This window comes from Convolutriloba macropyga, chromosome 9 (genome assembly GCF_964194025.1).
Source record: "Convolutriloba macropyga chromosome 9, txConMacr16.3, whole genome shotgun sequence".
In the NCBI taxonomy this organism is placed as follows: domain Eukaryota; kingdom Metazoa; phylum Xenacoelomorpha; order Acoela; family Convolutidae; genus Convolutriloba; species Convolutriloba macropyga.
Window position 1 is genome coordinate 31,286,418 of NC_134476.1, and position 23,822 is coordinate 31,310,239.

Sequence of the window (23,822 nt, forward strand, 5' to 3'; positions counted from 1 at the left end):
ACTTATGCCAGGCGGGCAGCCCTGGCACAAGTACGTCTTTCTCCGCTGCCCGGAGGTACGAGTCTTGGGGCGTGTGTCACACTAACACGGCTGCAACGACCCGTGCAGCTGGGGAGACAACCTTGCCGAGCTGAAAGAAAGAAATTTTTTTGGGTCATTTTTGGAAATTTCAGTTATCGTGTTAGTGTTCTGAAATATTTAGGTTCAAAAGCCAGGAGGCAGGCTGGAGAAAGCTGAGGTAACCCCCTCCCGGGAAAAAGTTAAAAGGGAAAAAAATCGTTTGGTTTTGAGTTGTTTTTGGATTATTAGACAACGTCGTCTAAAAAATTTTTATAAATGGGACATTTTTTCTGCTTATTTATACATACTCGACAGAAACGATGATCCTCATGTTGGGAAAAATGTGGGTTTTTTGTTACTCCTAATTCTGTTTTCATTTTTTGCATAAATTTCATCAGTAGTAGGATGTGATCAGGACGGGAAGACAAGATCGAAGACAGATGGGACATTTAGGGTTTGGGTATCTTTCAAAAAGTGCCTTTCTGCAAGGAATACATACATAGTGAGGATTTTCTCTGAGAAATTGCTTATGTAGTTTTTCTACAATAAAGGTTTTTCGTGAACATTTGTGGCAGATAATGTCCTTATGGGGATAGAACCAACGGAAACCGTCAAGTAGGGATTGTGAAAGACCCATTTAGTGACTGTTTTTTTATTTTCCTAAGACAAAAACAGGAAAACCTTTGAGAAACTGCAGGATGAGATTAATGAGGAACGATATGGCAAGCAAGGTAATTAGGATTAGGATAAATACTTTTATGGATAGGCCTAGATTGGTCATTTTCAGTATCTGGAGAAAATTTGGCGAATTGCGGAAAGGAGGTAGTGATTAATAAAAAGGGATATTGCCAATGCGCATAAGAGAACAAGTAGACGAATAAACAATGTTATGGGTGGCATTTTGTCAATACAATGAGTAGAGTAGAACTAGAGTGAAGGATGTGACTTGCTCCTGGTAAAAACTGAGTTGAATTAGGGATACCGAGTGGATTAAACTAAAAACTAGGGAAAGAAGTAAAATTTTGGATGTTCTTGGACGCATTTTAGATTATGTGATTGTTTTTTCGCAACGAGGGCATAACTTATAATCTTCTACGCAAAATTTACAAAAGTTGACGGGCTCATTATCACTGTGATGAAACGTTTTTGCAACAGAATATTGAAATCTTGTTTGTTTGCAAATATCACATTGAAACCAGTTAAAGATTGAAAAGATAACATTAAATTTAGAGCATTTAGGACAAAAATCATAGCCCCTATCTTTTATAACATATTGGTAACAGAGCAGACACATTACGTGGGGTAGTTCGTTAGGGGGGTTCTCGTGTAATTTCTTGAAAACAATTGTTTCGCGTCTGCAGCATAAACAAATTAATGAAACCGGTTTGGATTCTATAGTATTGGTTTCTTTGTCAATTGTGTTCATTTTTGAAAGATTGTTATTGAAGGGGATTATGTGACTGGCACGGTTGGCGGATTTGGTTGTTGATTATTATGGGATTTTATTGTTTGGTCTATTACTATTATAACTATTAACATCAAAAAGTTGAAAGGAATACTTACAACTACAAGAAAAACGGTTAAAACGAAAGAGAAGGCTGCAGCAATAATCATGAGGGCCATTAATAAAAAATCAAGTAATGTGGGGGTAAACATTTTGGATTGTTTGTGAGCGTAATTTTGAATCGAGGATTTTACCACGGGTTGTTTGCTCAATTGTTTGTTTGCATAAAAGGCATTTAGTACTTTAGAAAGTCATACACTGCAAACAAATTGATTGTTGTGGGTGAAAATCTCTGAAGTGACAGTGGCTATTGGATAACTTTTTGACTTATTGACACGATTCGCACTGGAAATAATGGCAATGACTAATTGTATAAATGGGAGTCACGCAAATGGGGCATTTAGGATGGTTCCAATATTTAAATAACTCATTTCTGCAAGGAATGCAAGCAAAAAGGGGGGTTGACCGTTTGGGTTTTTGTGCAATTTTTTGAATTGACGACAAGGGAGGTAACAAATAGGGCATTCGATTTTTGGGGTTGAGTCAATTTGTGGTTGCTGAGATAAAATTTTCAAAACGTTTCCCGTTATATGGATAAATCAGATTTTTTTGGGTATGCGATTTCTAATCCATGATGTTCAAGTTCGTTAGGGATGGTTACATTTAAATCTGTAATAGCAAAAACGAAATTCCAGTGTTTCTCGTTTGGATAGATGTAATAATGATTAATAGTACCTGTGCTTAGGAACATATAAGTTATTTTGATACATGCTTTATACTGTATTAAACAGATAGTGAAACATCTTTCTGCTTTAACAATTTTAAATTTCTCCTTACCAATGAACAAAATCATTCTTTTTAACAATTTGGAAAGAAATCAGGGAAAAGGAACAAGTTGATCAGAAAAAAGGATAGAAATAATGAGCAGGGAAAAAAAACTTTTTGGGGAGAGAAAGCTATGTGAAACAATTTACTTTACTGAAGAGCGCCCAAGTTGACTGGGAAGTGCTCTTCGATATCAATGAGTGCTAGAAAGAATTCCCAGTGCATCATTTCCATGCTGACTCGAGTAGAACCTTCGCATCCACGTTCGTAGTCAGTAATGTATGATTATACAGGGTTTAATTTTTGCAGTGGGGTTTCAACGAATGATCTCTCGAGGGACTCTAATTTGACTAGGCGCTCACCAAAGTGGAACAGCATTATAGAAGATCTAAATTAAAAGGGATTTTAGAACCATTTAAAGCTTGAGATATATTTATAAAGAATGTCCAATAGGGGGAAGATGGTGTCAAGGTAATGTTTCCATCAGTCCAAGTGTTTAAATATTCAAAATGGAGTATTAGTTGTGGGATTACTCTGTTGCTTTTTGTCGTGACAAATGATTTTTCAAAAAATTGAATTTGTATAAGGCAGTTTTGGTATGAGAATATCATTGCTGCTTTTAATTGTTAATAGTTTCCAACTCTTTAAGGATTTAATCGTTTTGGCAAGAATCAATTTTTAGGGAATCAAAATAAATATTGTGAGGTACACAGTTTGGATTTTCTAGAATAAAGAGGAAGAATTTCCAATGAACTGAGAGAGGATTAATACTTATTAAACAATTTTTTTCACTTTGGATTTCTTAGAGTGTTACTAGCATAGTAGGTACAGGAGTTGGGTATGCATCAAAAGATCGCTGAATTTTTTGCAACTCTACAAATTTATTGTTAACTGCAAATATCATAGTTTAGAATAATACTTAAGCAATGTAGATTGGATGTTGTACTTGAAATATCGAGTTCTCTTTGTAAACTAGAAAAATGGTGAATTCGGCAAACTGAGGATGAGTAATGAAAATAGTTAAAAGTCTGTAAATATTTGTCATGGGTTTTTTTTGCAAAAGTCATTATACTTATAGCGGAAACATAGTATACGGCTAAAAGCTCAAAATTTTGGTTTCCGATTCTGACTTGTAAGTTTCTATTAGTTAAATGAATCATGTTTGCGTGTCTAGCTCATTAGGCAAACTATTAGGGTTGAATTGTGCTAAATACACGAAATAATTCCAATACAACGAATGAGGGGTTAAAATCACACTATCTTTTTCCCAAGTGTCCCAAAGCTCAAAATTTATAACAATTTGAGGGAAAATGTCTCCGTGTTTTTCTTCAAGGGTTTTCTTTATTTGATAAATTGTAACAAGTCTATCTTGAAACAAAAAGTACATCAATGGAAGCGTTTTAGTTGTTAATTAACTTATTGTTCTTCATTTCAAACTATGTATTAAAGTATGTAAATAAATTTTAAAAAAAGGATAAAAAGGAGTGTCAATTATTTCTAAAAACAGGATTATTGACACCGATTGATATTTATAGATAATATATCAATCGGATTCACTGTAGCAAAATTGGAGTAAGGGAAGAATGCATGCAATAGCTAGATAAACATAGTTGGGATTACATAGTTGAAACTGGATTATAGGAAATAAAAAGAAAGAAAGAAATCCATACATGTCTCTCAATGTTGAACTTACAAGAGAATTCAAAACCTAATAATATTTTTCTTCAGGCGCTTCGAAACAATTTTGTATTCGATTCCAATGTTTACAAAAATAATTGTGTTATCAATCAAGGCTCTTAACAAGGAGAAGTATTGAAAATTTGAATGCGGTACATCCAGATCAATAATGTCACTAAAGTAGAAAGATGCAACTCTAATAATTACAGTAGATTTCAAGGCGGAAATACTTGAAGATAATATTTGTCCGCGGTGTATTGTCCAAATCGAATGAATAAAGCGTTAGGCTGTTTTATGAATTTGGGCTGCATAACATAGCAATCTTGAAGTGTATCTAAACAAAATTTTAATGAGTTTACAGGGTCTAATACAAATAATTTTTATGATTTTTTAGACAAAATATTTTTTTATAAAAGGATGATTTTTTGTCTTAGTCGCAGCTTTAGGGGGGTGCCACCACACTTCGAAGGGTAGCCTCATTTTGTGGTTGTGGTTGATGTGAATCGAGACTAGGGTATGTTTTATTATTTTCAGTATGACAATGCTCATCAATTTTAGTTTCTCTTGGTTGGTCCTCAACGCATTTTTAATTTTTTTCTATTGTGTTGGAGGGTTGATAATTACTAAGCGGTAATAAATTATTGTTTTGTGGGGCCGACGGTGTGGTTTCATTAGAAAATACGGATGTAAAAAACGATAAGATACAAAGATTATAAGTTGCTCCTAATAGAATTTTCCAAAAACCCATTGTTTTGTTGGATATTTTGTGGATTTCGAACGCTCTCATGATAGTTACAATTACATCAGTAAGGAATTTTATGCAAAAGAAATAAGCAAAATAAACTCCAATTTTTTCCAGATAGAAAGTGATAATTCCAAAAGTGCCTTTGAACTGCTCGGTAAAAAATGTAGGTGAGAGTAGAGAGTCTAGATAAATTTGTCTATTTATGCCCATTGCTGACGCATAAATATCTTTTTGAGAGTAGTCTATACTTCTTCCTTCTAGAACTTCTCTTGAAACTTTTGCTAAAACTGATTTTGATGCTTCCGAATGCAAGATATTGTCTCAAAAAGATTTTTTAGTTGTTTTGTTGTGTAAATTATGGCACGGAATTTACACACCAATCTTCAAGAGTTGTTAGTTCTGTTCCAAAATTTACCGGTTACGAATCACAAGATTCGTAACCGGTAAATTTTGGAACAGAACTAACAACTCTTGAAGAGAATATTTTTGTCGGTTGTAAAGGAACAGGTGCTGGCATCAAATGGTACCATGAATTATCATTATCAATATCTAATTGTTAGGCATTTTTGTAGCCTCCAAAACAATTTTCTTCGTTAGCAAATGGATAGGTTTGTCGAGTAATTGGATCGACGAACATTGTCCTATCAGCATAGTGAAAAGAAATCCTATCAAAACACTCATCAAGAACCTTAAGTGGTGAGTTTCGTTTTGGACAATGGTACAGCCAACCTATGCTACCATCTGTGTCTAAGAACATCGAGCGGTTGCCAGTTAACATATATCCAGCTAAACGATTATTTTGGATAGCCTGCATAAGTATCATTTGTTTTTGAGTTCGATCAAGTTCTCATTGCTCTATGACCAAACCTTTCCATGCTTGTTTTATTTGCATGTAATTATGATATATGACAAAATCCATTTTTACCGCAAGGTTAAGATCATAGTCTAACTTGTCTTTGTCTAAGTGTTCACATGCAACAAAACCATTGTCGGATGTTCGAATCTGGTCATCTGAAGGCTTCCTATTAATCCCATTTACACTTCGGCTGTTGTCAGAATAAATACGAAGTTTATGAAAAAATTGTTCAGTTTTTGACTTAAGGTTTGCCAGTCTTCGTTTTGAATCCGCCTGTATAAGAAACATATAAAGAATCTAAATTTGTTCTGTAAATAAACTCAGGTTTTCCACACACCTTTTCTTCTTCATCAACTACTCTAAATTTTACATCAATTTCAGCAGGAGAATACGTTCCTGGTCCTTCATGGGGCGTCTCCGGTTTTCCATCACTCACAATGAAATACTGTACGTTACCAAGTTCGTTTTCATGTTTAAGCATTTTAGCATTTTGTGAAAATCTTTTAGTAACTAGACAATATTCCGGTGCCTCCCAATTGTATGCAAAGGGGTCGAGTGATTTCGAATGACTACCTCCTTCTGAGAGAGCACAAAGAAGTTTTAGGTTTTAGTCCTTGACTGTTATAGACAGTTCTGTCATTAAGATCAATATCGAGTACGGTTTCTTGCATCAGGGTTTCAAAAGAAAAATGTTTAATTTGACCACGATTATCACAAGATGTTGATGAATCACCTTCAAGATCAACTCCCTGGTTTTTATAGGAGACAGTTTTTATTCCATATTTTATGTCAAATTCCATGTCATCGTCGTCAAATTCGGTAACCGTAATTCTTCCAGTTTTGTTAGCATTTAGACATTGTTCAGGCGAAACAATAACATCGTATGTTATTATTGGAGCATTGTGTACAATTGATGAAAGGGAAAACATACCACAATTATAACGAATGAGCATTGCAGTGACTTTGCACATAAAAGCTTTGACAAAGGTCCGATAAGACCGTTGGTAAAGTGTTACATGTGTATCAACCATCTGAATGTTTTCGGGTGTGATTTTGCAAGGAGAAACTTGTGTTAGAGCATACATTTTGTTTTCTTTCATTTTAGAACAGTCATAGTGAATGACCCTAAGTTTGTTAGATACATCATTAATATCGTCAAGGAGGGGTTCAGTAGAGTTAATAACTAAAAAAGGAGTACAAAAGTAGAAAAGACTTATAAGTAAATAAGAAAAAAAGAGTTTTTCAAAACAAGGATATCTTTTCAACCTGTTCTTTTTTTAGCGCTTCGAGCCGGGGGTTAAGGCTAAGAGTTGTAGTAATAGGCACCTCCAGAAAATGTTCACTGGGGTTTCGGTACCTAAAACAAAGTTAAGTAAATCCGGCTGGACAACGTGATGGCGGTTTAGTCGAGCGACTAGAGGTTCGCCTATTATTATTATTTTCTGAATTTTGTAAATTAGAAGGTCCTTGTTCCGATCTATTAGGGTGGAGAGGACTTAAATTCGGGTCTAAAGGTATTCTAGAATTGTTCAGCGGGCAAGGAGTTGAGCTCCTTGTTCTACTGTCACTGGGCAAAATTAATGGAACTGGGGTGTGGTTGTCACGGCCAGCTGAACTTTCTTCGTTAAATCTAGAGTCAAAATTGGTAGGAGTTCGATTAGGGTCAAGGTTCTGCACAGGTGGATCTCTTCTTATGAAAATCTCCACTGGGAAAAATTCGGTGTTAGTTGGGCCTTGAAAAGAGAATATAATTAAAGGACAGTTGAGTTTATTCATTTGGCTAGTCATCAAGTTATTATAAAATGTGTCGCAGTTATTTTTATCTATACCATATTCTAGGGTTAACTCTGGAATACGTTCCTGGTCCTTCATAGGGCGTCTCCGGTTTTTCATCACTCACAATGAAATACTGTACGTTACCAAGTTCGTTTTCATGTTTAAGCATTTTAGCATTTTGTGAAAATCTTTTAGTAACTATACAATATTCCGGTGCCTCTCAATTGTATGCAAAGGGGTTGAGTGATTTCGAATGACTACCTCCTTCTGAGAGAGAACAAGGAAGTTTTAGGTTTTAGTCCTTGACTGTTATAGACAGTTCTGTCATTAAGATCAATATCGAGTACGGTTTCTTGCATCAGGGTTTCAAAAAAAAATGTTTAATTTCACCACGATTATCACAAGATGTTGATGGATCACCTTCAAGATCAACTCCCTAGTTTTTATAGGAGACAGTTTTTATTCCATGTTTTATGTCATTTTCCATGTCATCGTCATCAAATTCGGTAACCGTAATTCTTCCAGTTTTGTTAGCATTTAGACATTGTTCAGGAGAAACAATAATATCGTATGTTATTATTGGAACGTTGTGTACAATTGATGAATGGGAAAACATACCACAATTATAACGAATGAGCATTGCAGTGACTTTGCACATAAGAGCTTTGACAAAGGTCCGATAAGACCGTTGGTAAAGTGTTACATGTGTATCAGCCATCTGAATGTTTTCGGGTGTGATTTTGCAAGGAGAAACTTGTGTTAGAGCATACATTTCGTTTTCTTTCATTTTAGAACAGTCATAGTGAATGACCCTAAGTTTGATAGATACATCATTAAAATCGTCAAGGAGGGGTTCAGTAGAGTTAATAACTATAAAAGGAGTACAAAAGTTGAAAAGACTTATAAGTAAATAAGAAAAATAGAGTTTTTCAAAACAAGGATATCTTTTCAACCTGTTCTTTTTTTAGCGCTTCGAGCCGGGGGTTAAGGCTAAGAGTTGTAGTAATAGGCACCTCCAGAAAATGTTCACTGGGGTTTCGGTACCTAAAACAAAGTTAAGTAAATCCGGCTTGATAACGTGATGGCGGTTTAGTCGAGCGACTAGAGGTTCGCCTATTATTTTTATTTTCTGAATTTTGTAAATTAGAAGGTCCTTGTTCCGATCTATTAGGGTGGAGAGGACTTAAATTCGGGTCTAAAGGTATTCTAGAATTGTTCAGCGGGCAAGGAGTTGAGCTCCTTGTTCTACTGTCACTGGGCAAAATTAATGGAACTGGGGGGTGGTTGTCACGGCCAGCTGAACTTTCTTCGTTAAATCTAGAGTCAAAATTAGTAGGAGTTCGATTAGGGTCAAGGTTCTGCACAGGTGGATCTCTTCTTATGAAATTCTCCACTGGGAAAAATTCGGTGTTAGTTGGGCCTTGAAAAGAGAATATAATTAAAAGAAAGTTGAGTTTATTCATTTGGCTAGTCATCAAGTTATTATAAAATGTGTCGCAGTTATTTTTATCTATACCATATTCTAGGGTTAACTCTTGTATAGTTTCCGTAGCTGGGTAGTACTCGACTAGGTGATTTACACCTTTCTGGTAGCCGGGTTGTTATCTAAAGTTATTTCATAATTGACATTGGTTAATTTTTTAGCTACAGTTTACGGGCCTGATCTTAGTTCGTGTAGTTTTTTTTGACGTTCCTAACTCAATTTGATGATTTTCCATTAAAACTTTTTGTCCAATTTCCAGTGGCTTACCTAACTTGTATTTAATTCTGTTTTTATGTGCGCGGTTATTATTTTCTAAGCTCTCTTTATAGGCGTTATTGTATATTTGTTTAAATTGGTTTTCTCGTTTGAACAATGAATTGTTTATAGTTGGTTTTAAGAGTTTGTCAATTTCTGTGTTTTTCGAAGTTTGCAGGGTATGCCTGTGAAGGGGCAGGTCTTTACAAAAGTCAGAGGAGCAAGTGAGTTGTGAATTTCGTAGAAGTCCCAACTTAAGTGACAAAGGTATCTGTGGTTTTTGTCCAAACACAATTCCATAAGGTGAGATTCCTGTACTAGCATTCGGAACAGTGTTAAGAGAAAAGACAAATTTTGGTGCCAATTTATCCCATTTGCCTCGAGCTTGTTCTAGAAAAATTCGGAAATGTGCTCCTAGATGTTTGTTTTGGATCTCGACTTTACCATTAGTCCAAGGTGAATAAGCAGTTCGAGGTGCAGGTGTTATGCCTAGTTCATGAATATAACTTGTAAAATCTTGGTTCATGAATGCCGAACCCTTATCATACACAAGTTTTTTCTGGTATTCCAAAAGACAAAATAATTTTTTCTACAGCGTTTATGGTATCTACAGCATCTGTGGAACGTACAGGGTATACCTGCATGAAACGTGAGAATGAATCGACAATAACTAGGAAATGATGTTTACCCTTCGATGGAGGATTTAAAGGTCCCTTGTGATCAATGTGGATTGTATGAAAAGGGAATGGGACTGTATCGGTCCATTTTTCAAGAGGTGCTTCATGGATGTCTCTCCGTTTTTGTTTATTGTTTTGGCAATCAAGACAATCAGCAATCAAGTTTTCAATCCATTTATACATTCCGGGCCAATAAAAAAATCTTTTTACGTTAGCAAGTGTTTTATCTAATCCCACAAGACCTGACAATTCACAATGAGCTCACTGAAATGCTTTAAAGAACAATGACAATGGTACACAAATTTTTAAATTTTCAACATCTGGTTCATCTGTTTGTTGTTGAATACATAAGATATTACCTACAAAACTCAACTTTTCAAAATTATTAATGTACGACATTATGGCTTTAGATTGTCGGAATTCAATTTTCTTTTCATCTTTGGTATTGTTAGCCCTTAATTGGCGAATTTGTTTTAACACTGGGTCTTTTAATTGTTCCTGACAAATTACTGAAGTATTTAGATCAACTTCTTTGGAGAAGGCTGTGAGTTTATCGATGAGTTCCATTGCATCTTTAATTTTTGGTTTTTCTGGAAATTTTTTAGCTAATTCGGTTTTATCTATACATGTACTATTTTTCACGAGGAAAACTTCATCGTATTCTGATGGGAACCTATACTCCGAATCAATTGTATTATTTTGATCGATGTAGAGCTCATCAAAATTTAAATCCGACGGCTGGTTCTCATTGAACAACTCAAATTCCGAAATTGGGTCAAAATATTTGTAGAAAGGGATTTCTGTATAGTGGTCAGACATTTCGTCCTCCTCCTGTTCTGATACAGGGGTTATTTCATGTTCGCGGTGACGTCTGTAGTGGTTAATTGATGAACCATACGAGAAATCTTCCGAAATATTATTTATTGAACAGAGTCTGTTTTGATGGTTGTCGTACTTTTGCTTTACCATTTTGTCGTTTTTGAAAACAAATTTGTCGATACCTGTTAAGCTTTGTTTTAAGATTGGAAAAAAATCATCTGCTGGTCCCTTTTCATTATCACGCAAAATGAAGTATTTTTCCTCGTTGCCATGCTCGTCGTAAAAACTAATGTCTTTTGGTATCTTTTAGTGTTTAAATTGATACTTGTCAAGGTCTTTAATTTTTACATTACGGCTTAGGATGTCGGGAAAAGCTAAGTTTTTTCATTCGGTCCAGATAATTTTCAAGTTCTGGAATTGAGAAATTACTAACTGGTATCTGAAAAACCCGTGAGAAAGTTTTCCTCTTCTACCCTATAGATACATTAAAGGCCTATGGTCTGTGTACACATATACAGGATGGGGAGAACCAAATAAGTAATGCTCATACGCTTGTAATGCAGATATTACACCGCAAAGTTCTTGAGCTGTGGGGCTCATTTTTTGTTCCTCTTTAGTGTAAATTCTAGAGTTAAAAGATACTATTCGTTTCCCTTCTGGAATTTCTTGAACGAGAATTGAGCGTACTCCTATAGAAGAACCGTCTACATGCACGTGGAAAGGGTGTTTAGTATCAGGTATTGCTAAGATAGTATCTTCGCTAATCCTGTCTTTAATGTCATTAAACAGTTTTTCGTTTTCCGTTGTCCAGACAAACTTAGTTTCTGTGCGGGTTTGGTCATAGAATGGTTTGCAGTTAACATGCAAATTTTTGATGTACATGCTGTAGAATCCTAAGCAACCTAGAACTCTCATGACATCACGTTTGTTTTCAGGCGACTTGAGTGCCTTTAAATCTGCTACTCGCTTCTTGACTGGTTGTATCCCATCTTTACTTACTACGTGTCCCAAGAACTGTACTTTCCTAAGGAAAAATTTAGTCTTTTCAGGTTGAGCTTTTAATCCTGATTTCCTTAAGAGTTCATGATACTTGTCAATTATTTCAAACATTTCGGTTTCATCTTGTGCTTGCATGATGGTGTCATCAATGTAGGTTATAGCTTGTTTTTTTTCTGATAAATGGTGCAAAGTGAATAGTCATTATACGACTGAAGAAATTAGGTAGACCGCATAGACCGTAAAATCCGCGTTCAAATGTATATTGCTTTGGACCAATTACAAAACTTACCAGCTGTTTCGTTTTCTCAGTTAGAGGCACTTGGTTATAAGCTGAACAAAGATCACTGGTTGTGAAGAAATTACCTTTAAGTCTAGTTAATAGACTTCCGATTGGCTCGAGTGGCCATGAATATCGGCTAAGATCTGTTATTGAATTCAAATATCGGGCGTCTATAACCAGTTTTACTGTGTTCCCCTTGGGCAGGATTATGATTGGATTAACAAATTCTGAACCCATTTCTTTATCATTACCCATTTCCCGGATTATACCTGTTTTACACAGTTGTTCCAAAACGTTTTCTAGTTTTTCTTGATAATGTAATGGTACTCTGGAAGGTCTCTGTTTTGTTAAAATTGAATTTGGTAAAAGTTTGACATGAAATTTTTGCTTTATCTTTCCAACATCGTATTTGTGTTGAGAATAAAAGTCCTTATTTTTAGTCAGAGTTTTCAATAATTTGTCTAAGTCTTCGTCATTGATGTCAGCTTGACTGAAATCAAAATCATTGATGTCAGCTTGACTGAAATCAAAACAAAACCGATCAAAAACGTTTGATCGGTTTTGTCAAATCTGTTAAGTTTTTCTTTGGGAAGCTCAACGGGTCTGATGTTCTCATCAGTTGTTTCTAATTGTGGCTTAAGATCCTTAAGGTCGTCGCCAAAGTCTGTTTCCAATTCGTAGTTGTTGGTAAAATCTTGCTGTCTTTTGCACTTTTCTGTTTTCTTTTGTTTTTCAGGGGTTTTGTTGGTTTCAAAAAAATTTTGAATTTTTGAAATTTTTGGACCTTGTTTTTCACTAACATGGAATATTTGATCCCAATTAGTGTCACTGTTCATTAGGTGGTTTATGAATGCAACGTTGTCAACTACAGAATATTCTGTGTCTTGTTTAGTTTCAATGTCTTCCAAAGTGTGCCGAATAGGACCCTTTTGAATGACAACCTTGGTGTTTTGAGGACTGTTTAGCATTATTGGTAGTTCTTTTTCTTTTCTAAAACATTGAACATTGTAAGTATAAATACCTTGAGATTGCAGTTCACTTCCAATTACAAAGGAGGATCCTTTTCTGAAAAATTCGTTTGGTGGTCTAATTGATATTACGCGAGTTGATTTTGGTGCTAATGGTAGCTGCTGATCAAGAGTTACAATTTTGTAGGAACTAACATACGGGTAGCTTTTAGTATGGTATCTAGATAGTTTGACGGCTACTTCAGGGTAAGTTTTTAAATCAATTTTTGGAGTGCTTATGTCGATGGATTTTACAGTGGATTCAAGGAAGTCCATTCCCAACAAGTTCGGCTTGCAACCATCTTTGGCTGAAACCCATGCGGTAACTTCCAATTGATACGTTCCTTCAATTGCGAAAGAAGTTCTGAATGTAATTTGACCTAGCAGTTTTAGTTTCTCACCATTAACCGCTAAAGTATGATTTTTTTGAAGCTTTCATCTCAATGTGTTGTGTTTTGCCTATTTCAAGATAAGTGTGGTAATTAATTATAGAGCTTGATGCTCCTGTGTCCAATAAAAACTGTGTTTCTAAGCCGTTATTTTTATTTTTGTCTCCGACGGATTGGTATAAATTAATATAAATATGTGAGTAAATTGCTCTGTTATCAGTAGTGTTTTTGAACGGAGACCTGTCTATTTTAAATACTCGTCGTTGTGATTCTCATTATTGTAATAGCCTCTGGGAGTTTCGCTGGTAAAGTGGACTCGAGGGCTTCGCCCTTCACTGCTATCTCTTGAATGAGTATTATTGTTTTGTCTAGTAGGTGTTCTATCCCGGTCATGGTCTCTACTCCTATCACGATATCGATTATCTGATCTTGGAGGACCGTTGATTTGTCTGTGTCTACTATTTTGCCTTTTGCTATCTCTGTACGAGTTGTTTCTATAGTTACTTTGTCGTTCCTGTGACCGGCCATCGTTGGATGATGATCGATAATTGGTTGAAGAGTTTGATGGATACGGTGAGCGATGTCGGTATTCAGACCTAGAGTTGTTTTGGTAATTTGGATGATTCTGGTTATAATTATTTCTGGGTCGGTCCCTAGAGTTTTGATTGTCATAATTGTTTGATCTGTAATTTTGTTGGCCTGGTGAATGGCTTCGACTACGTTTATAATTATCTGTGAACTTTTCTCGTTGTTGAGATGGGTTTCGATTTTCGTTTTCAAGGTCCTTGTACTTAAAACAGAATGCTATTGTGTGACCTGAACGTTTGCAAAACTTGCAGAATCTAATTTGGTTTTGTTTGAATCTGGGATTGTCGTTGTTGTATGTGGCGTTTTTTTTATCTTTCATGAGATTTGCAATTTCTTTGAGTTGGTTTTTTAACCCTTCTATTTCTGTTTTATTGTCAATACTACTTGAGGCGGTACCCGTGAATTCGCTGCTAACAGAAAAGCTTAAGTCCTCAGTTGCTACATGGTCCTTTAATTGTTGCCAAGTTGTAGTTGGATCTTCTATTAACAACTGATGTGCTTTTTGTTTGAGAGCGGGAGGTGTTAGTCCTCTTACAAAATACTCCATAAACTTAGCGGTACGCTGATCGTTTTTAAAATCAGGATCTGGCCACCCTTTTTCAACTGCTTTTGTTACTCGGTGAATATAACTTTTTATCAATTCTTCTGGTTGCCTTTTAATACTCTCGACTTCAATTCTTTTTCTATACTTATCTTTTGCATAAGTGAAACGAGTAATAAACTGGTTCCTAACTTCGTTCCATGCTAATAAAGGAGATAAGGTTTCAAACCATTGGGCTGCTGGCCCACGCAAAACCGAGCCAAACAACGCTTTTTGTCTAGCGTCGTTTGCTGTTTGCAAATCAGCATCCGCAGGATCTCTGGTTCCTAGCGAGAATTGGATTTTTCTTTGTATTAAACTGAAGAATTCCTGGGCATCTTCAGATGGATCTAAACCTGTAAATTTTTCTAAGGCTAACGTCAGGGTACGCAACAACGTTTGCTGCCATGTTTTATTTTAGTATCTGAAAAGAATATTTTATACTAAAGTACTATTTATTTGGGTAATTAGTGTAGAAAGTATTTTTGTTATAACAATTAAGTAATAAAACACTAATACTTAAGTAGAAAATCGAACTGTTTGTTTTGTGTTATGAATTTTATTTGTTTAGGCCTGTTTAATGATTGTATTTTAAATTCAAAGTTTTTGCCGTTATCAGTGCTAAAGATTTGAACCCAAGAGTAAATATCAGTTTGCTCAACGGTAAAATTTAATAACCAAGGATAAGTACTTTCAGAGTGTTTAAATTCGACAGAGTATTGGTGAAATCTGTTTATTTTTGAAAATCTAATTTGTGTGACTAATTCTGTTTTTATAAGTAGTTAAACTCTATTTGGTAAACTCGGATCGTCAGGAAAAACGTTGATGTATTTGGGTTTAATGATTTTTAAAATTTGCAAACCAAACGGAGAAGTTATATTTTGGTGGCTCATCCACACGGAAGATGATAACGTTTATGCTAATTCTATCACACTGTTTTGATTTCTTAGAGCAAACAAAAGTCCATTAAAGTTTGGGTTAGTCCACTTATAAGTAATATAGATTTCGGTCTGTGTATCGTTAGGAAAATGATGGTAAATGCATAAAAAGTTTCTGTTCTGATCAGTTAAAAAATATGAAACTTTGCCTATTTTGTTCTGTACTTTAATACTTATGTTTTATTATTGTATTTTTGTATGAAATTACACAGAAGACAGTATAAAAACGTTTAATACGGGATGTTTAGTACACCAGTAGTAGTATTTAGTAGCTATTTAGTAGCTATTTTTATGTAGAAATGTGTACATATAATGTTTAGTAGCTATTTAGTAGCTATTTTTATGTAGAAATGTGTACATATAGTGTTTCTAAAGTGGTTGAGTCTGTTAATGACCCTATTTTAACATGAGATAACAATTTTTCTATGATAAATTTGTGTACAAATTGGGTTAAAACGGCTAGTTTACGCTCTTTTAATTAAATATTGGCTGAATTTTCTGCAGGTATCTTGACCACACTGTTTTTAGTTTTTAACAAAGTAAGTAAATTCTGAAAATTAGGGTTTTTAGATGCGTAAGTTATACAAAAATCAGCGGGAGAATTATGTTCAAACACGTAGAAAATAGTTAAGAAAGTAATTCCGTCAGTAATAAACCGTGTTATTTTACCCCTTCTAGTGTTTTCTATTGCTGTTAGATTAAGATGTTCTACAATAACTATTCCAGTTTGGTCCATGCACTGTGTTTAAAACCTCTATTGGTGAAAAATGTTCGTATAAAACCGGCTAAACTGGGGAGACTCTCATCAATTTATGTTATTTCCAGGCTACAAATCTATGTTGGGGGGATAATATAATGTAAAAATGACGCTAAATTGGCTAAATTTTGTGTAAAATTGATTAAAATTGGATAAAAATGATGTTGTTACAGTTTAAATCTGATTAGTTTCCTTTAATTTGTGATAAAAATGACGTTAATTTTGTTAAATTCTAGTTAATATTTGAGAATTTAGGTCAATATAATGTTTATTTGGTTAAAAATTGATTAATATTACCCCATCCAGGTCAAGAAATTGATAAAACAGAGTGAATATTCAACTAAGGAAGGCTTATATTTAACCAAAATTGTGTTAGTTAAAGTGAAAATGCAACAATGTGTGCTCAAATGTGTAGAAAATTAGGCATAAAATACACTAAACACGTATTGGGGGGATGAATTCTGGTTAAATTTACGTTAAATTGTTTAAAAATGCTATGTTTTGGTCAAAAATTCAGTAAAAACAGGACGTATGTTGCTCTAAATATGATTTTGGGGAATGAATTTTGGTTAAAATTTGGCTTTTAATTGTGAAAATACTAAAATTGAACTGTGAATTTGGTGAAAATTGGCTAAAGTTTAGAATAATTAGGTGTTGTGGCGGCAAAATTTGGACAATTTTTGTTTATTTGGGATGTAGATGCTAAAATTTAACCATAAATTTGTTCAAAATCGGGTCAGAAATAGGCTAAACAGGTTTTGGGGGATGAATTTTGTATAAATTTCGATTATATAGAGTGAAAATACTAAAATTCAACCATAAATTTGGTGAAAATTGGGTTAAAATCAAATTAAATGTGTTTTGGGGGGATGAAATTTGGTTGAATTTCGGTTATTTAAAGTGTAAATACTAAAATTTAACCATAAATTTTATGAAAATTGGGTTAAATTTAGGCTAAATAGGATTTGGGGTGGATGAATTTTGGTTAAATTTCGACTATAAAATGTGAAAGTACTTCAATTGTTAAATTAATAAACTAAAAACTGGACATAGATTACCCCCACCCGGGTCAGAACAATTTTACAAGAGCAAAGAATCAGTTGCCTGTTAGTATTTTAATGTAAATTTACTTTATTTCGGCCGTAAATTTGATGGAAATTACTCTATTTGTTTGTCTATTAGTGTGCTTTCACTTCTGTGGTAGTGGTTATTTTACTATTTTAATCCGATCGGATAGAAAAACAAAAATTCAGGCGTGATTCTTTCCTCTGGGCGCACCAGTTATCAAATTTGGCTGGGCTGCTACAGATCACACAATACGGGATCTCTTTATGTATGCCAGTCAAATTTGACAAAAGATATAACAAATCGAAGGCAAAGATATATGCCTAAGACCTGTCTGTGCTATAAGTCTCAATTTAAAATAGTTGGGGGGCTGAAAGTGTTTAATTTATAAAAGAGTAAATATAAAATTACAGTTTACTAATTACCAGTTATGTAGTGGTGAAATCAAGATGAGCTGCAAAGCGATCGTTCAGATGTATAGTTGTTCAGTTCGTGACGGCAAAAAAACAGAAATAGATGTTTAAGTTCTTCAAACAAATTAATTCGATTATCTTCTTGTTGAAATTTTCAAGTTATTTATTGAAAAAAGGAAAGCAGTTGTCTGCTGCTGATCTCTAGAAATTGTTTCTGTCTCTCTAATTATATTCCGTCCCACTTCGCTGAGATAATTTACAATTTCATCTCAGCTCAGTTTGGGCCGATAGGGAGCGAATCACAAACTCACGTTTATAGTGAGGTGCTTCTGAATTTTCCTATTGGCCGAGAAGGCAAGAGAATTAACTCCTTTTTATCTCACGGAAAAAATATTGAAACTCCAAAAAATAATAAAAATCTAAAAAGCTGAGAGCATCAATTATTGATTTCGCAGGCGCCTGTTTTCTGCTTTCCCCCTCTTCTAAAACCGCAACAATTATGGTTTTCTTGGGAGCTTTTTATGAGACTCCATTGTCTTTTCCCCTGAAGCAATCTGCTTCATCTTTATTGAACTTGGGGGAAAAGATCTGCATTGCAACTGTCAAAAGCAGAAGTAATTTAAATCAAAAGAAACTGTGGTTTTACAGGCCGCCTACGTTCAGCAAAGTACGTTTTCTGTCCTGGATATAAACGAGGAGATCCAGGCCTAAAGTTGTGTTATTTAAATAAGTCGAACTGAGTTGTTTAAATACTTGTGTACCGGTAGTCTTAACAAGCGTTAGTTTGTTTAGCGCGCGGCGAAAGAATGGTTAATTAGCGCCTAAATACGTTCGCTCTAATGCGGGATTAATTTTCCGTTCATTTGTAACGGCTTTCGTAATACTACAAGTCAAGTACAAGTAACATATACCCGAAGACTTTCCATATAAGAACAAACACCCTTCTTTTCATATGCAACATTGATCGACCTTTTAACTCGTCTACCCACAATTTATTAAGCCCATTATTGGGTGACCACGCTTTTTTGATGATACCCTGCAAGAGTCTTTTTTGGCTTTGAACTGTGGAGATAGCTAAGCCTGAGCATCACAAAAAGTTGATCTAACTTAACAGAGTTGGTCAACAGATGGCTACTTTAGTGGGCCTGGTTAGGGGGGGGGAGCAGGGGAGGTTAAAACTTACACCGGTGAGAATAGCTTGCTCGTTCCTGATCTGCTATGTCAGGAAAACTCTTTGACAGCTTTTCCCGTACTTAACGTTCATTGAGTAACCTTATTGAGTCAGAACATCTTCCTACAAATTTTAGCTTTCAGTCTAGAAAATAGAAATGTTTCCGGAAAATCTTTACAGTGATTGTGAAATTCTCTTATTCAAAGCAAAATTCAGAAATATTAATCTCTCAGTTCCTATGATTCAGAGAAAGCTGAGTGAAACTCTGAATTGGCTCTGAATTAGAAGAAAGTTAGAGCGAAATGTGACTGAAATCAGCCTCTGAGTCAGTACTGAAAAAGCCTTAATAGAGGAAGGTACGGGTTGCCAATTGATCTAAGTGCTATTCCAATTTGTTAATAATTTTTTCAGGCATGCTATAATCAGAAAAAAACGGGTCTTTCCCATTATAGCCCCCCATGAAATTATAGCCCCCCATTATGGTATAATTACTATGATTGGGGGCTATAGGTTATCTGACCACTAAGCTGGGGGGGGGGCTATAATGGGAAAGACCCAAAAAAAACAAAAAGTCATATGCAAAGTTCCAGTGTTTCGTTGGCAATGGCCCACGACAGTCTTTTTGTAAGTCAACCCTCTGTCCTTTCATAACCAAATATGGACGAACTGTAGTTTTTTCATAAGTCTCTTGAACAAAAGTCTTGACTTCGCTCTTTTTTAATTAAAAGATAACCACCTTTTTGGATTAGGGGGTCTCTGGGTCATTCAGTTTTTTTTTAAAAAATTCCCCAATTGCCCCCTAATCTTACATTGTTATACCCCCCATAGATAACTAACCCTTCTCATACATCAGTGGTAATTTGGGGGGGGGGGGGTAATTTCGACACGGGATAGTCAACCCGTACAATCTTCTTCAACTCATAATCAACCTTGATCATCTAAAACGACCCAAGTTATTCGCAGATCTAATTTTGGCAAAACTTGATTAATATTGGTTAACCTAGGTAATTTCATAAATTGGCCTTACACATAGGGCAGAGTAAAAGAAACTACGACACTAAAGAACTTGAAAAACTTCAGAAGAGCCAAAATGTAGGGTCTACAAAGCACAACAAGGCTAAGAGAAATGTAGCTAAGGTTCCCAAAGGTCCAATTTATCACACAAGAATTGCAATACGAGATAGAAGAGGGAATATCATAGCCGAATCAATGCGACCACCGAAGGATAGTTCTGACCCCAGTAGGGAGATCCGAGTTCGAGACCAAGACAGCCCGGAACTGGATCCAGACTATTGGGATCATCGTATATGGAGGCGGACGGGACAGGTTCCTGGCCAAAGCTGGAATACAAGGGTACAAGCCCAAAAGCCTGGAGCAATGCCAAGAACTCGGCCCAGATTGACGGAGAACAGAAATCAAATGTTATAAAAATTTGACCTCCATAAAGTATCAAGAGCAGATAAAAGAAACGCTGTACTGGGATGAAATCAAGGAAGACAAAAAACGCACTAAGAAAAAAATTGATCAAATCGAAAGCGGCAACAAAATTTGTTATCTAAAATTTTTGACCTAAGAATAACTAATGAAATCATCAATTAAGCGCTGCTCTTGCTGCACTTTTTATAAACGTTTCACAAAACAGCCATTTCCGTTTCCGGAAGTATTCTGAGCTATTCGGTCTAAGCTAGAGCATACTCGACGGAAAGAGAAAACGTCTAGGGAGTTGCTTATGGTAACAACTGTTAAATGCTATCCATCGAAGTTTGAAGCAATTATGGCAAATTTGTTGGTCCTTTTCTTATGCAAAATTTTTGCTCGACCGATTTGACTTTTCGAGTGACTTTTGCGCACTTGACTTTTTTTTGTTTGCGTGTTTTAAATTCTTCTCTCAATGAAAACTTTAAGCAGCTGAAATTAAGTAACGTTTGAAACTAAAAGTCAAACAAGAAGTGCCCAAATTTTGGAATTCTTTTTAAATTCAACTTCAGTGTTGGTTTTAGTGGCATATAATGAAGCACCATTAGTAATTTTTGCACCCCCTTTCCACTGGCGGCTTTTAAATAATAAATTCAGATGCTAATTTTACAGTTGGTTATTACAAAGTTACAAAGAAGGTAAGTATTGACGAAACGTTACATTTGGTATTTACAAAGAAGTTAAAAGGAAATTCACTAGGTTTTATCGTTGAAGCTTTACAAATAGTTACAAAAATAGGCTAAGACACACCAATTAGGCTTTACACAGCAATTAATTAAAAACTTCCGAAGTAGGTATTTACAATTGCTAATAAGAGAATTGCAAGTCGCTTGAAAAAGACAACATTAGAGATTGAGTAAAAAGTTTAAATAGTTTTTAGTTTGCTCAGGAGTTTCTTGCCATGATCCGTTTAAAACATTTGCAGTAAATCGTAGAGTTTCGACTTTCATATGGACAAATATCTGACGCCAGTTCGTCAATTGTAATATATTTCTTGCTGCAGTTAATTTGTCGCATTCAAAAACTAAGTGTTCAGATGTTTCGAATTTGTTTTCACAGAAAATGCAAAGTGGCGAGTCAGAGAAATTTTTCAGCCATCTGACTTGTTTGTCAACGAGACAGTTGAATGCTAGTCGATACAACAAATTTTGCTGTTGAGGTAGGAGCTTGTTTACTTTCCATATATTTGCACAAAAGCGGGTTAATTCTTCCGTTGAACAATGGTATTTAATGACAGCTTTGCGTAAACGATTTTCAATAAAACTGAAGGGGAAAATTTCATTGATTATGTACCAGTAGATTTCTTTTGTTTTCATGTGATTATGCAACCTGAGCGAGGATTCTCTGTTGTTTTTGATTAGAAGTAAAACATTCTCGTTCTGGACAACTTTGAGCTTTATAGAGATTATTAAAATGGATAGTTCTTTCGAAAAGGTGATCGAGTTCTCGTCAGATGAATTTAATTCGTCAAAAAGTTTTGCAGAAACAATTTTTGAGATAATGTGTGGAAGGGAGATCCCGCCTCTAGCTGTTGACTGGTATAGGACTTCGCTTCTAATTTCCATTTTCTGACCAGCTTTCAAAAAGTTGTTAACGAGGTTCTGCATTATTCCCAAGCTTTTCATGGTCGTGTCTGTGTGTCGAGCATAGTAAAGGAGTTTTGGAAGAATGAATGTTTCAATAATATTTTTCTTGGCTTTCAGTGTTTTCGCTCGTGAAATAAAACGACTGTAGACGGCTATTTGTGTTTTCAGGAGACCAAGAAGTTTCGGTTGAGATTTGTCAGCGTGGAAAACTATACCAAGGATTTTTGTTGATTGCACAGTTTTATAAAAGGGAATGTTGGTAGTAGATAGGATTTCGCTATTTTTCACATTAATTTCTAGCTGAATTTGATCACAAAATTCTTTTACAGTATCAAAGAGCGCTTCAATCGATGATTTATGAACTAGACATGTAATGTCATCAGCATAAGCAACAGTTTTTGCGTTTACGAAACCTTTGATGTGAGTTGAGTTGTCAACAGAACAAAGTAACGGCTCAATAGCAAGAATAAAAAGCATAGCTGATAGAGGACAACCTTGTCTTACTCCACGTTCGAGAACAATTGTCTGGGAGAGGTAGCCATTGATTTCAATAATTGCTTTGGTTTGCTTATATATTGCTTTTATTGCAGATTTCGTAAAATTATCTACACCAATTCTATCGAGAAGAGCGAATATATAATCCCTATCTACTTTGTCAAAAGCTTTCGAGAAGTCTAGATTTACGATACATTTACTGTTATTTAATTGTTTGTGAGCTTTGCGTACCTTAATCAGTGCGATATTAATTTGTCGTTTGTTTAGGTAGGCATGTTGATGTTGACCAATTACGTCTTCGAGGTTTTTGATTAGCCTGTTAGCTAAAATATGCGACAGAATTTTTAAGTCAGTGTTCAGCAGGCTTATGGGTCTGAACTCGTCTACTGTTTTGGGGTTTTCGGTTTTTGGAAGGAGTTTCAATATTGCAATTTGTTGGTTGTCTGGAAGTCTATTGGTGTTCACTACATTGTTGAAAACTTTTTTCAATATGGGAGCCTTTTCTCGTTTAAATACTTCATAAAAGTTCGAAGTAATACGGTCTGATCCTGGTGAACTATCTGCGTTTAGTTTGTCGATTGCTTTCTTCACTTCGTCTAAGGTGATTTCGTTTTCTGTTGTCATATCAGTTTCTTGCTCCTGCAGTTGATCAAGCAAGCTTTCAAAGGACGATTTCTTTTTACTTTTATACATTTTTGAGAAATGATTTTCAAATATTTTAATGATCTCTTCTTGATTACTTGTTACACTGTCACCAACTGTCAATGATGTAATAATATTTGTGTTATTTTTAGTTCTCGATCATGATTTGAGATATCTGGCATTACCAATTTCACAGGATTGCATCAATTTTTTAAAGTGTTTAAAGCTCAGTCGTTGTTTGTTGTTCTCGTGCTCGTTGATTTGGGATAGTGTTGCATGTTATCGATTTAAAATGGTTTGGTCTGATTTACCTTGCTGAATTTTTTCTCTTAGTTCCTTTTCTTCACGTAAGCTGCCTTTCATCTTTGAGCTTATCACTCGAGAATTGTTTATCGCTAAAGCTTGGCACACATCTCATATATGGCACATCAACTCTTCATATGTGTCCTCAATCGGACAAAGATTACCAAATCGATTTAAAATGGTTTGGTCTGATTTACCTTGCTGAATTTTTTCTCTTAGTTCCTTTTCTTCACGTAAGCTGCCTTTCATCTTTGAGCTTATCACTCGAGATTTGTTTATCGCTAAAGCTTGGCACACATCTCGTATATGGCACATCAACTCTTCATATGTGTCCTCAATCGGACAAAGATTACCAAATTATTTCAGTTCTTCTCTGATATAGTTTTTATTTTCTACTAAAACAGTGTCATTCATTTTCCAAAAGCTCTGACCACGTTCTTTTTCAACTTTGTTGCT

General features: G+C 35.2%; 1 protein-coding gene across 1 annotated transcript in view; it reads left to right on the plus strand.

Annotated features, from left to right (window-relative positions):
• The window catches only part of LOC142346183 (uncharacterized), a 30,510-nt gene extending 10,036 nt beyond the window's left edge, over nucleotides 1-20,474 (plus strand). Inside the window, exon 4 of the mRNA XM_075398693.1 lies at nucleotides 19,961-20,474. Coding sequence (XP_075254808.1) covers nucleotides 19,961-20,292 — 332 coding nt within the window. The 3' untranslated portion in view covers nucleotides 20,293-20,474. The remainder of the gene's footprint in view (nucleotides 1-19,960) is intronic.
• The last annotated feature ends 3,348 nt before the right edge of the window (nucleotides 20,475-23,822 follow it).